The 13,802-nt window shown below is 55.3% G+C and overlaps 2 protein-coding genes across 2 annotated transcripts; one reads left to right on the top strand and one right to left on the bottom strand.

The window, feature by feature from the left end:
* Positions 1–494: 494 nt before the first annotated feature.
* MONBRDRAFT_29319 (uncharacterized protein) lies at positions 495–1,801 on the top strand (the record flags this gene model as incomplete). Its single annotated transcript, XM_001749781.1, has 5 exons — positions 495–665; positions 834–944; positions 1,170–1,226; positions 1,321–1,524; positions 1,706–1,801. The coding sequence occupies 5 exons, from the start codon at positions 495–497 to the stop codon at positions 1,799–1,801; spliced, it is 639 nt and encodes a 212-aa protein (XP_001749833.1).
* A 431-nt stretch (positions 1,802–2,232) lies between these two features.
* MONBRDRAFT_38878 (uncharacterized protein) lies at positions 2,233–9,395 on the bottom strand (the record flags this gene model as incomplete). Its single annotated transcript, XM_001749726.1, has 14 exons — positions 2,233–2,666; positions 2,773–2,838; positions 2,951–3,037; positions 3,196–3,312; positions 3,434–3,545; positions 3,727–4,357; positions 6,775–7,067; positions 7,724–7,882; positions 8,028–8,217; positions 8,342–8,453; positions 8,558–8,666; positions 8,744–8,862; positions 8,965–9,086; positions 9,274–9,395. The coding sequence occupies 14 exons, from the start codon at positions 9,393–9,395 to the stop codon at positions 2,233–2,235; spliced, it is 2,673 nt and encodes an 890-aa protein (XP_001749778.1).
* Between the last annotated feature and the right edge of the window lie 4,407 nt (positions 9,396–13,802).

The raw sequence follows: 13,802 nt of genomic DNA, 5'->3' as shown, positions 1-13,802 counted from the left end.
AGTAATACCGGGTCGAGAGCGGAAAGCACCCATTGACCATCACCTTTAATCAGGTCCATGCCCTGCTCCCGACCTCTCGAGCCCAAGGGTCCCACTTCATACGACCCATGACAATTTTGCAGTACACTGTCAAGTGGTAGCGTAAAACCCATGATACACCTCGGCAGCCGTGCCAAACAGTCGTTCTAAATAGTATCCCAAACGTATGTTACATCTTTGTGTACTTTTTAGTTGTGGTATTTGATTGTTGCCAACTGTGGTTGTGTTTGACGCTCTTTTCAGGTATGAAGCAACTGGCAACTGAACGGCAAACGGCAGTCGCGCCAGGCGCTGCCATCACCTTCAGCATGGAGACGCTCGTTCAGTGTGCATGGGCTTGAAGTTGGTTTGGTCCGTACTTTGAGATCATCACGGTCTTCTCATGAAAAGCTCGATGCCTTGTAGCACTGCTTCGGCTCTTGAATTTTTCCACACTGACACACACACCCAGCGCGATGGTGGTGGAACGGCACACTCGCCTGGCAGCCGCGGCACTGCTCGTGCTCTCTGCCTTGTATGTGCCTGCTTGGGCCGGCTCAGAGCTAACCTTTGACATGAGTCCCCATCAAGAGCAATGCTTTTACGAGCAAGTCGAACGAGGTGTCAGCGTCTCAGTCGATTTTCAGGTGAGTGACTGGGCACAACCCCATGCGCTGGCGCGGATTGTCTGAAAGTGGCGAACCTGCCTCCTGTCTTTTGTGGCACGATCCCTATCCAGCTTGCGCGTAGGGAGCAAAAAACCACCCTTGCAACCTGCTCTTGCGCTTTCTCATGCCGGAGATTCGCGGGTATAGGTTGTCTATGGCGGTCGTCTGGACATTGACGTGGAGGTGCGCGAGGGCCAGAACATCATTTGGTCTCAGCAGCGCGCACAGTCTGGTGACCACACTTTTACTGCCACTCGCGTACGTCATGATCTGATTTGCCCGTGTGTTTTTGTTGCAATGTGCTTTGTCCATCTTTGCCCCCGCTCCCTCGCCCCTGCCTTGCTGGCGGCTCAGCTACCCCGACTGTGAGCAACCAGTGAGCTTACTGACGAGTGGCTCGCGTGGCAATGACGCCGTGCACGCCCCCTTTGCTCTGACCATCTGTGGGGCTTGTCGTCGACTTTTTTTTTTGGCTTTCCACAGACTGGCGAACACGCCTTCTGCTTTAGCAACAAGTTCTCCACTGTGGCGCACAAGACGGTAAAGATGCCTCCGGTCTTGAGTAGAATAGCGTCAGAGTGGGACAAATCTATTGACGCGCCCCGGGATATGTTATTGGCTGTGCGATCTGTAGGTCTACATTGATGTCGTCGTGGGTGACGATGAGCCCGTGCTGGACCAGGACGGCCTCAAGCATCAAACCGCCCTGACTCAGTTGGAAACATCCCTCGTCAATATCCACGATAGCCTCAAGCGTGTCTCTGCCGTACAAAGCCACCTTCGCCTCCGCGAGGCATCCCATCGCCACACGGCTGACTTTATGAATGAGCGAGTCCAGGTCTGTCGGCGTTTCCACGCGCGTTCGAGCTGCCATCCTCCCCGCTCTGGGCCCCCAGCCCCCTGAATCAGTCTTTTTTTTTTCTGAGGCCCTGGTTGGCTTTGGCATTGGACGCCTCTCTCCTGCACTGACTGCACTGACCCTGGTTGAATGATGGCTGCGTACTGATGGGTCTACATAGTGGGTGTCGGCAAGCGAACTCTTGGTGCTGGTGGGTGTGGCTATTTTTCAGGTGTTCTACCTTCGGTCGCTCTTCACCAACAAGCCTGACCGGTGAGTTATTTGTGAAGGTGCCACAGACTAGCAACCACCCATCTGACTCGCGGCATCCTCACCTTACTTTCTCATTGCCTCCCTTCGCTCTTGTTAGCTTCTAGCCTGGTGTCGCCGCGATTGTTGTGCGTGTTTAGCCGGGGATATCCTTGCTTCAGGTCACGGTGTGACCGGGTCTGCTTGTCTTGACGTTTTGTTTATTTCTTCGTCCCGACGACATTTCAATCACAAGCCCTCAAAGCAGGTTGCAAAGAGCAAACCCGCGTGCCCAAGTGGCCTGGCATACACACCGAACGCATCACAGACGTGTTCAATTATAATTATCGCCGTTGTCTCATTAAAAGACACATGCGGTGGTATAATGCGCAGATGAGAGTGTATGTATGTATGTAAGGTAGTGGCTGCCGTCACGCTGGATGGCTCTGCGTAGTGCGGTCAGATCAGCTTGAAAGGCAGACACTGCTTATGCGGTCGCTGCCCTCGTTGTTCGTAGCGAGCGCGGATGACGGGCCACTCCCCAGAAACCTCAAACTCTAAGCGGTCGGGGCCTCCGACGTTCCATCCAGTGAAAACCCAGAGGGCGTAGTTCTGGCACAGCGACGAAAGCGCGTGCAAGACATGACGGCTCCCGACAGGCAAAGTCAATGTGACAGGCAGGGACACGTTGAGCCCGTCAAAATTGACCGTGGTTTCAAGCTGCGTCCCCACGGCTTCAGTGGGCAGCGCCACCCCAAGCGTCAATACCATGACCTCGGAGGACATGGTCGTCATGGGCATTGTGTTTGTGCCCATCTCAGATGTTGTACCGATGCCCGCGCCCCAGGTCGTGCTTGTCGGACCGGGCGTTGTTGAGGACAACTCGGGTACACCTGCGTGAACATTCCATTGCCAGTAAGGAAACTCGCATTAACGGGACTCGCGACCGGTACAAGCACCTTCTTCGAGACTTGGACACATGCTGACGGGCTGACTCACCTCGACGCAAGTCACACACAACGTGATGCTCAGCTGCACAGTTGTCGTCATCAAACATGCCAGCACCTAAACATGGACAAGACATTTGAGTCAGTCACACACGTATCTGTGTCGAGCCCAATTTGAGGGCTGATGGCTCCACTCTAGTTGTGCAGCCGACTCGTGGGGTGACACGCACCGTTGTAGCCTGACCAGACGCAGACCTGCCCCAAGTTGTTGGGCTCGCCATCTTGCCATGGCGTAGCGCTCGCATTGTAAGCTGAGCCTATGCAGAACATCAATGCAACAGGGAAACAGCTGAGTGCGGCAGGCCATGGACATCATCTGCTTGTCTGTTGCGTTTGGCTTGAAGGCTCGTTGTAGACTGCACTTGAACAGCTGTCCCAGCCCTGCCTGCGCAGGTCGTCAGTACAATCTATCTACCTTCGAGCCATTGAAAACCATGAAGCACATCAGGTCGACCATCGCGTGCCAGTGCCACCCAGTGATCCACGTAGGTAGTAATCACTTCTGGAACAATCGTCAAGGTTTCGCCAGTCACTATGTGCAGTTGACAAAAAAAAAAAAACAAGACTCATGAGCAATGAAAGAATGCCGCGGCTCGATGTGGCGGGGGCAAGGGCTAGGGGCAATTGCGCAAGACAAGGCAGCCGAAACGCACGCCATTCGTAGAGGGCCAGTTCGAGAAGAAGACGCTCATGCTCGTCAACTGGCGCCACCACAATGGCTTCGAGCTTCGAGCATGCCGCAAGAGCCGACGTAAAGTTCATTGGCTAGCCACCACCCAAAATAAAAAAGCAAGGGCACGGTGCAGCATCAGAGGCTCGATTTGTGGCCGTTCTCATTTGAGGTCGACACAATGCACACTGTGTCGCTTATTTCAAATGTCCTAAATCATATACGCCTCGCCACCCGGAAGCACGATCCCCTTTGCGTTGCATGATCTTTACGCACCTCGGGTAGCAGCACGTAGCGATCGCGGGGCACAGTGATGGGTTGTGGGACGGGGCCACCGTACGGGTCTTCCAGATAGAAATAGCGATCAACCTTCCCTGAGACCATGCCAATCCACAAGTCCTCTCGGGGGCTGGGTTCCAGGGTGGTAAACTGGCCAGGGTCAGTGTCAAAGAGAAACTCCCTTTCAACGGTCGATCCAGTCTCGTCAAAGACGGCGCTGTTGAGAAAGCGCAGTCCATAGTCGCCGTAAAAGAGGGTCCCATACAGGCTTGGAGGAAAGTGGCTGCCACGATACACGAAGCCGGCAACGACTGCCGATTGTTGGTTGTTGTGCGGCCAGGCCAAGACTGGAGCGTGATAATCGCTTGTGGGGGTCTCATAACACCTAAATCCCTCACAGAACGGCCACCCCATGTTGACAAAGCCATCCGATTCACGGTACAGCGTGACCTCTTCCTCGGCTATTGCCTGCGTGGTGTGAGTCCAAATCATACGAACCGACAATGCCAGAGTGAGGAACATCGTCATCGTGTCGTGTTTCCATGTCCGCTGTGCGAACCAACGGCCGCGCACCGGGTCGTTGCCTCCGACATCGCCAATGAAGAGGCGACCTGTTTCTAGATCCCATCTGTGGCATGTCAACCAGCAAACGTGGCGTACGTCCGGCAACCAGGCGAAGCAGAAAAAAACTTCAGTCGTGGTAGCTGACAGATAAAGAGTCCTCGAGCAGCAAAGGCCAGCAGGGGTGTATGCGTGGAAGAACAGTCCTCATACCTTGAACGATATGGGCTGCGCAGACCATACATGCCCCAGCACTCCGGAGCCACGCCCTCAGTTTGAGCACCATAGTTGGAGGCTGGAACCGAGCCGTCCTTTTCCAGACGTAGCATGCAGCCTGCCGGACTTCCATGACAAGCCGTGGCCGGCGAGAAGGGAAGATAAGTCTCGGCCATGCATTGCCTCAAAGCCACTGCACGAGCGTCGCAGTCACACCCTCACCGCCGGTGGTCGTCAGATCTTGGCTGTTTGCTGAATTAAACATTTTGTCGCCTTGTCCAAAGTAGAGGCGCCCATCAGGCCCAAAATCGATCTGTGACCCGTAGTGCCAGTGCAGTCCCGGAGCAATGTCTGGATACCCCTGTGGGTCCTCCCACAGACATGACTCGCTTCAAGATGTTCCAGACAGCAAGCATTTGAAGGTCAGAAGTCTCGGCCGTGGCTGCTGGTCGCAAAGACAAGCGAGTCATACCTTTCTGGATCAGCGCGGCTGGTTGCTCCGCCCTCGAGCTCTTGATGCTGGAAGGTTACTAGACGTGCTGCCTTGCTGCCACACGGGGCTGGCCCACTGAATCAGCCAAAAACGAGTCACAAGGAAGGAGAGAGACATGGTGAGCAGCAGTGAGTATTGTTCGAGCCTGCTTTTGCAGCGCGGCACGCCCTGCTGTCAAAATGAACAAGTCACAAACCTGATATTGTTGCGTGTGTAGTAAATGTAAAGGGTATGAGTGTTGTTAAAGTCGTTATCCAGCAGCAGATCCTGTCGCAGGTTGAGTGCCAATGGGAAACCCGAGCGCAAAAGTCAGCGCACCAACAACAACAAGGAAAAAAAAAAAAAAGCAAGAGTTGAACAGATCAGTCACAGCATCATGAAGCGGCGCCAGCAGTCATGGCGAGTTGTCTCGAGCCAAAAAGAGAAGGCAGGCGGGTGTTGGCTCGTACCAGTGATCCCTTGTCACCGAGAGGATCCGTGAGCTCCGTCAGATCCAGATATATCTGCCGCAAAGCGGGATACGGTCAGTCAAAGCTCAGTGAATGTATGCAAACACTCGTCGCAAAGTTGGATGTCCTCCAGGGGCCACCGGGCGGGGATCTGCCTGCACACCTGAGAATCAGCCACTCGATGCCCGTCGAGCTGAACGATAAAGACCTTGCCATACTTGGTGAGGACCAGAAAGCGGGTCCAGTCTAGCCAGTCTATGGAGGTGACGGCACCATCCGCCTCAAACACCTAGCAGCCGGGGTTGGATGACCAAACAAATAAACGGCGGAGCGCTCCGCCGCGCACCGCGGCACCTGCCTTGACCGAGTGTAACTCACCTCAACTCGATGAAAGTCGGGCAGCTTCTTGGCATGCACTCCCCAGAGCAGAGCGCCCAGGGCACAACATAAGAGTGGCCAGAAGAGCGGCCAAAGCCTCAAGCTGTGCATCATGATGCGCAACAATCAGATGCTTTCCCCCCGCGGGGCACCTGGCCCGCCCTCAACGACAAGCTAGCGCAGCCTCCCAATGCTCCTCAACAACGCCAAGTAGCCAGGCCTTTTCCACTTGCGTTGGACAATGTTGCGCGTTAGGATGGTCGTCGAATGCAAGTGCCAAGTCTCGTGGCAAGCAAGAAAGCAATACCCAAGGGCAGACAGACGTGATGGCAGTCGACCAACGTGATATGATGTCGCCTCCCCGCCGACCGCCTGTTGCTCTGATGGAACTGTACAAAAGTCCGTGTGTCATGCTTGGCTGGAGATGTTGGAATGGGTGAGCGGACACGCCCCGTATCCGCTGCTCTGCACACTGGGAACAACGTGAATGTCCATTAGCGTGGTGGAGGATCGGTTTGGAACGGAGGAAGAAGGGATAGTTGAGCCGTGGGATAGCACGAGGCGAGTGTATCACGCAGACAATGATGAGCAGCAAAGCATCAAGCCTCTCTGGCACACCAAGCTGCCGTGAGATGACAGTCAAGTCGTGTCATTGTGGCCTTGATAGTGGCAGTGGCAGTCAATTGCGAGTATGCGCCGAAGGTGGCAGGTGAACCATGTGGTCGTGCATTCTGGCTCATGTGTACGAGGTGACCGTTTCGCTGCAAGCCGTACATCACTTGGCTCGAGTGCTACGCGGGCTCAAGAGCTATGCAGAACTCAATGGAGCTGTACTTATAGCCGCCCTGCTTATGCCGCCATTGGCTGGCTTGGAACGAGAATCAACCACAACAATGCTACTGCTGCGGGGTTAGCCGCAGAAAGGCCGTGCCATGGTTGGGCACTAACTGCGCGATGGTGTCCTGGGCCACTCCAAGAGACTTTTGTGCCCAGATGTCGTAGACCTCCACGGGACCAGCCAGGCCCACATCGGCAAAGCGCAGCGAGATGTTGAGGTGCTGCACGGGTGGCGTCTTGTCAAGCTTATCAAAGTACATGTAATTGTTGTTGTTGACCCAGCCGCACTTGGCATTGTTCTTGAGGCAGCTCGACCCGTCAGTCTGGGGGCTCGCAGGGGGGCAGTGGCAAGCAGTCAGCGTTGGTCCCAGCGGCACGAGGCAGGTAGCGAGCCGTCCGCCACTCTGACCACACACGACCTAAATGATACGACGCAGCCCCTCACCAGCGAATAGGAAACACCAACGCAATCCGCATCCTCACAGCAAGCCTTCAACAGGGTCGCCAGATCCAATTCTCCACACTTGTCATCGCCGCCCGCACCTCCGCACGACTCCACGTAGCCACCTAGGGTGCGAGTGCAACATCATAAGCGGCTGCCCAAATTGGCTTCTGATTTGCCAGCAGGGGATGAAGTGGCGAGCGCGCACCATTCGACACGTTCCAGGTAGGGCATGAGCTGTTCAGGTGAGCAGCAGCTCCCTACATGAACGGCATTCATGCAATTAGGCGCCTTTACACGTGCTGACACAGTCGACAGGAAAAAGAGACAAAGCGACAAGGGTGTGTATGCCTCAAGGTGTGGGGCAATTGGTGACGGCAAGTCGCACGTACGCGATTGTACAGGGCCACGGCTACGTCGCCGTTGGAAAGATTGCGGGCCCAAATGTTATATTGTGTGTTGTTGACAATTCGCAGGCCTTGCTGACCCAATGGATCCTGGTCCACCTACGCGTCGCAATCGTCAACACAGAGTAGGTGATCATGTCCTAGTGACTAAAAATGCCAATCTCATCCCATACATAAGTGGCCTTGCGAGCAAAGTACTGCTCTCACACACCGCAATGGCATCCTTGTTCAGCAAAATGTTTCGGTGTTCGGCTGAGATGTTGCGCACGTCGTTGCCCATAATCAAAGGGGCAGCGACAATGGACCAAATCGCCATTTGAGTGCGAGCCTCGTCGGCATTGATGCAGTCATTACCGATGAGCAGCATATCCTACACCAGGCACCCGGGATGCAAGGGTGGTGCCACAGACACGAGCCATCCAAGGGAAAAGGCACGGGCATGTTGGCTCGTGAATGCAGGGGCAGGCAAGACGGCTTTCAAACAAAAGGACAACAGTAGACACCATCTAACAAACCGGATCATTCCAATGGCCTGGGCCGGCATATTTGCGCAGGGTTTCACCGTATTGGCCCCAGTGATCAATGATGCTGGACAGGGAAGCCCAGTTGCACTGAATGTCGTTCCAGTTACGCCACAGGTTGCAGCCAATCTCGATAAACCGCTCGTAGGGCTTGGTTGTTTCGTCGCTGCCTAGATAGGCGGGCCTAAGGGGGGTTGAACCCATTCATGCACAGAGCCCTATTGAGACCGAACAGCCGAGCAAACGAGACCGTGATCGCGATGCCCCAGGCGGACGGAACGATCATTGCTCGCTGCACGCTGGCTCACCAAGAGCAAGAGTACACAATATCCCGCGATTGATTTTGCAGGGCCGAGCCCATACGGGGATAGCCCTCGTTGTAATAGCTTGTATCACCACAACCATCCACTTTGAGGTAGTCTGTGTAGGAGATGAGTGGCCCAGTGTCACGGGCGGTCCGGCAGAGCGCCCAAGTGGTGAGCTGCATTGAGCAATGAAGCCCAGCATGTCATGCACATACGTACCAACACCCCATTCGGCAAAGGTGCTGGCATCTAGCACTTCATGGTCCTTGGAGGCAGGATAGCCGCCGCACGTCTTGGATGACTCGGCCGTGTATAGGCCAAATTTAACCTAGAGACGCCAATTAGGTATGGGTAACACGAGCAGCCACCGCCAACGAAAGGTGCGTACAGCAAACAGACACGTACGCCCTTGCCGTGCACGTAGTCGGCCACTGCTTTCATGCCATCGGGAAAACGGGTGGCATTTGGCACCAAGCGATCAGTGTTGGGATCGCGGGTTGGCGTCTGACGCTCCCAGCAGTCGTCTGGGTTGCAGGCAGTCAGAGGAAGGAAAGGCCGGGCCAGTGTCAGATCAAGCGGCGGCCCGACATGACAGCATGCGCTGGCAATCTTCAATGCCATCCTACCAATATGAATGGTGTCATAGCCAGCTGCCAGGTAGCCGCCCTCAGCCAAGGCATCGGCCGAGGTCATGTACAGCTTGTCGTTAATGCAGTTGTCCGGGTCACTGGCACAATCGGTCTCACAGCTTGGACAGGGTCATACATACAACGAGAGGAATATGTGGTGAGAGGTGGCTGAAAGCAGAGAGTGCAGCCAGGCTCGCCGTGCAGGGCAGTCTTTGCATTCACCACTTGAACACCGGCTCAACCCTTGTCAAGCCAGTGTGCCTGTCCCATGAAAATTACACCCCTCCCGCACCCACCGCAGCATACCGAAAGATCTCCCATGACATCCAACCCATTGGTGGTGTCAGAGACAACTTGCCATCCTGGCGACCCTGCGCTGCACAGCCTGCCAACAGCAGCCCAGCAACGATCCACACGCCCCTCGTCATCCCGCCCAAGTTCTGATCTGGCTTGACCACACAGCCCGTGCCACCGAAAAAAAAAACGCACACACACACACACACACACACACACACACACACACACACACACACACACACAAAGCAAGTCAAAGCAAGTCAAAGAAAAAATCAAAACAAGGGAGATAAAACTACACCACACACATCTCTCTCTCTCGCTCTCTCAAACTCTCTCTCTCTCTCAAACTCTCGCTCAAACTCTCGCTCAAACTCTCGCTCAAACTCTTGCTCATATGAAGAAGCCGAACGACAAGCAAGGGGCCGCCAAAGGGATGGCAAATCGGGGTATCGCGAGGCGGAGGAAAGCAAAGCTGAACGTGAAAGCAAAGCTGAACGTGACAAGTTGGCTCAGGGTTGGCTAGCCTCAATTATGGAAAAATAATAATAAGAAGGCTATGCTTCCATGTCCCCGTTTGCGGGCGCGGTCCCAATGGTAGCTGCTGAGATGTCGTCCATTGTCGCAGCGCTCGAGCAGGGCTTGGGTCGTTGGCTGGTAAACATGGCTTGCTGGGACAACCCCGGCGTTACTTGGCTCGCGATTTCACTAGACAAGCTAGCGTGAACTGAATTCGGGCTCGGACCCTTGTCGGTCGCGGTGGTATCGCAGCCACGGTGGTCTGGTGCCTCGGCAGGCTCCCACTCGCCCATGGAGTCGTCCGAGGCGTGGTAGTTGCTGCCACCGCTGGATTCAGATTCCGAGTCGAAACAATCCAACCTTGCCTGCGCCCCTTCTGCCATCGGATGCTGCAGCCGCTCGATCAGTACTGCCAGGGCTGGTCGATCTGTCGTGCCGCGACATGATGTCACAAATCGATACAAATCTTGCACCCGTATATCGAGCCCTGAGCGTCGGAGCAGGTGCGCGCAAGCGGGCACACCGTGCGATCAAAGGGTCCATGAGGACATGTACCGAAACACCCATCATCCGGCCACATAAACAAGCATAGAAACCATCAAAAGCTTGGACCGCAGGCGCAGTAGAACTGACCCGTAACGGCTGCGCTGGCAGCACAAAGGCGCTGAGCCAGTGCCTCGTCGCCAAAAGTGAAATACACCACATCGCGAGATGCTAAGAGCACACCATGCGACAGTGAGGCTTGGCTTGTTGGTGCAGTCAAGGACGTGTCACCCGACGGAGCGTGTTGCCTGCCCAAACCTTTACCTTGGCTAGCAGCTATCCACTGGAGCAAGGCCTTGAGATCCAAATCTCCACCAAATGCGCCGCAGCCCCAGTTACCTTTGTTGCCCAGCAGATGGAGCCAGCGAACCAGGGTCAATCCTGTGAAAAGCCGCACAAGATGGTTTGCTCGCCTTCTTCACCAACGCCTCTCTACATGTTACGTACCGGTGGCCACAGGAGCCAGTGGTCTTGTCCGAACGGTTTGCTGTGAATTAAACCCGGCATATGCCTGACCACACCCAGTAATGTCGAAAGGAGCATCAGGTCACTGAAAAGCAAACACGAGGTGTCTACCAGGCCTTGGCCTGACACTTCTTGGTGAGGTCAACAGGCACACACCTTGTGTAGCTCACGGCGAATGGCACGTGTCGAAAATTGCTCGTGTATGCGACTGGCATCAGAAAAGCATGAGTGTCAAGTCACAACGAATGTATCCGCAAACCCTCCGGGCCAAGCCAGGGGCGAACAAGCAGGCGTACTCAGAAAAGACCAAAGCGTCAATTGCCGTCAGCTGAACGCCACGACGACCATGGGTATCTCTGCACGCTCGACGCCCCGCCAGCAGCTTGTGAACATGCACGCTGTGCCAAATCCTCCAGAGTAGGTGCGCGGGCCAGGTCTGTTCTAATCCATGACGTAACGTACCGTGGTGTTGCATCTTCGCACGGCTCTCGGAACAAGAAGGAAGACGAATAGCCCGAGTACCGCGCAAATTGCTCAAACCCTATTGAGACCGCATGTGAGTACCCTAAATGAAACTGGGCATCAACCGCGCGCAGCTGGAGGACCGAACCACGTACCAATCATACGTAAAGACTCGGTCGCCTCCAAACGCTCAGTGAAAAGACGCGTCACAATAAGCTCTGCGCCATTGAGCACCACCGCGACCAAGGAACCAGGATCAGAACAGTCGCCGGCGACAGGGTTGGCCAACCGAAGCATACGGATCATCACCACATACCAGGGCAAATCAAGAAACGGATTTCCTCTTGCACTGCCCCACGCCCCAATACACCACCTCCGATCATGTGATTGGCAAAGTCCACCTACACCATGAATGGCCGCGAGCGTTCATCGGACGGGTAATGGTCGTGAGGCTCCGTGTGTGCACCTGATCCCACGTACTTCAGTACAACGTCTGCTCGAAAACTCCCTCGGAGATCGTGAAGCAAGCATGACAAACGCGCGGTACCTGTAGCATGTCAACACCATCATCTTCAATGGTGCCCTGGCTGTGGGCCACCAGCCCTGTCACCGGCTGGCCAGACCTGCCATGCGCCACACTCAACGTGAATCCCAGGCATGTGCACACCCAAAGCTTGCTCGTGTTGCACAGCGGTGGTGCCAGCTGCGTGCGCACATCAACTCACGTGGCCCAATCTGGCGCAGACCGTTCGCATTGGCGTTGGAATGTCACGACGCCGACGGGCACTTTTTACAAAACCAGGCAACGAGAATGAGGGCCAGTGTCTCGCTGTCACGAGGATACAAGGGTCTCTGTCTCGAGTTCATGACTCACTCTTGTTTAGGACGCGGTGAAAGTAGGCTAGAATGCACCGTAACTTGGCATGCGCCACGGATGGCACGCCACCGTGCCCCACTCCATTGAGCAATCTATGGTCTCATCCAATGACCCCATGAGGTATGGCACGGGCCGTGCGCAAGCAGCGGTGCTGGAAATGATGAGAGAGCGGCCAGTACCGTTCAAAGTTGATGCTGGGAAAGTTCTGGTATTCGTGACGCTGAGCATAGCGTCGAGGGTACGTGCACAAGAAGGCATTGGCCAAGAGGCAAGCAATTTGCTCCTGACTCAGGCTGAGGGAGTGGTTGACATGATGAAAGAGGAGAGGAATAGGCTGGGTGATGAGCTCGGGCAGCCGGAGCGCCAGCTTGATCACGCCGGGCAGTGTATGTTGAAAAAAGAAATCACCCTCCAAGGGATTCTAAGTGGTTGTGTGTTGTAAGCGTGTGAGTGATGGGGCCGAACTGAGCTGCCCAGAGCTCCCCTGGCTGGGTGGCTTGTGCGTGTACGCGTGCGTGCGTGTGTGTGCTTCATACCTCAGCACAAAATGACGCAAGCGCATCGCAAGTCCAACCACGGGCATAGCGATTGTTATACGAGGCGATGGCTGTGAGCAGATCAGAGGCAGAGCGAATGGGCCCACGTTGAAACGCGTCGGTGATGAGTTTCCATCGGGTGGTCGTTGTACCATTCGGCAGAACGTAGGCACAGGCAGGGGAGCATGGCAGGCTAAAGTACGGGGAATGGTGTGAGCAGGATTTGAGGTAGTCAAGTACAAGGGAGCAAACACGAAAACCAATGGCTCCATACCGGACGTGACGCCTGTCCCACACGTCTTGCGCAGGGCCCAGTGGAGCTGGCGGGTGTGTATCGTCCGGATGCCACGTCTGGAGAAGTACCGATGGCCGCGACTTGAGGAAGAGGATGCAGATAGGGTGCAGGCAGTCGCGAGGAAGAAACGATCAGGAAGAAGAAGAACAAGAGCAACAGTACAAACCTCACAGAGGACGGTGTGATACTTGGGGTGGGCAGTCACGGGTGGATGAATGGAGCGTGTCCTTGCTGAGGCCTGCAAACCCAGCCATGGTTAATCAGTGCAGAAGCAGGCAGGGCGGCCAGGACGGCCGAATCTATGATCAGTCTTGAAGACTGAGATAGCTGGTACATTAGATCACTTGCAGGCACGGGCGGGACGTACTGAGGGCAACGATCTTTCGGTCTGCTTGGGAGGATCAAAGTATCGAGCTTGGGGAGTGTCCGGCTCTGCGGACGATGCAGTGCGTGACGCAGTGCTGGTCATGGAGGCAGTGCGTGCCGGTGGGGGTGCTGCTGGTGCGTCTCGGGATATACGCAAGCCAGCACTGCCACTAAACTTGAGCGTAGCTTGCTTCATCCGTTTGGACTCGGGCGCAAATCGCGCCCCCACCAGACCATCATTGGCCGCCATCCCAGCCTGCGCAGGGCTATCCACGCCCCTGCACACTTGACCCAATCAACCCACAAACAATCCCTCAAAGTCTCCAACACCACACACCCCTCACCGACACTCACCACCCACAGCCCAGAGAGACAACACCGGACCACCACCCTAGCACATGGCACATAGCCCGACCCGCTGCCATCCACAAAATCACACATAAAATAAAATAAAAACGCAAAAATGCCAAAACAGCTC

The sequence above is a fragment of the Monosiga brevicollis genome, genomic scaffold (assembly GCF_000002865.3).
Source record: "Monosiga brevicollis MX1 MONBRscaffold_33 genomic scaffold, whole genome shotgun sequence".
Classification (NCBI taxonomy): Eukaryota; class Choanoflagellata; order Craspedida; family Salpingoecidae; genus Monosiga; species Monosiga brevicollis.
This window is presented reverse-complemented; position numbering and strand designations above follow the sequence as displayed.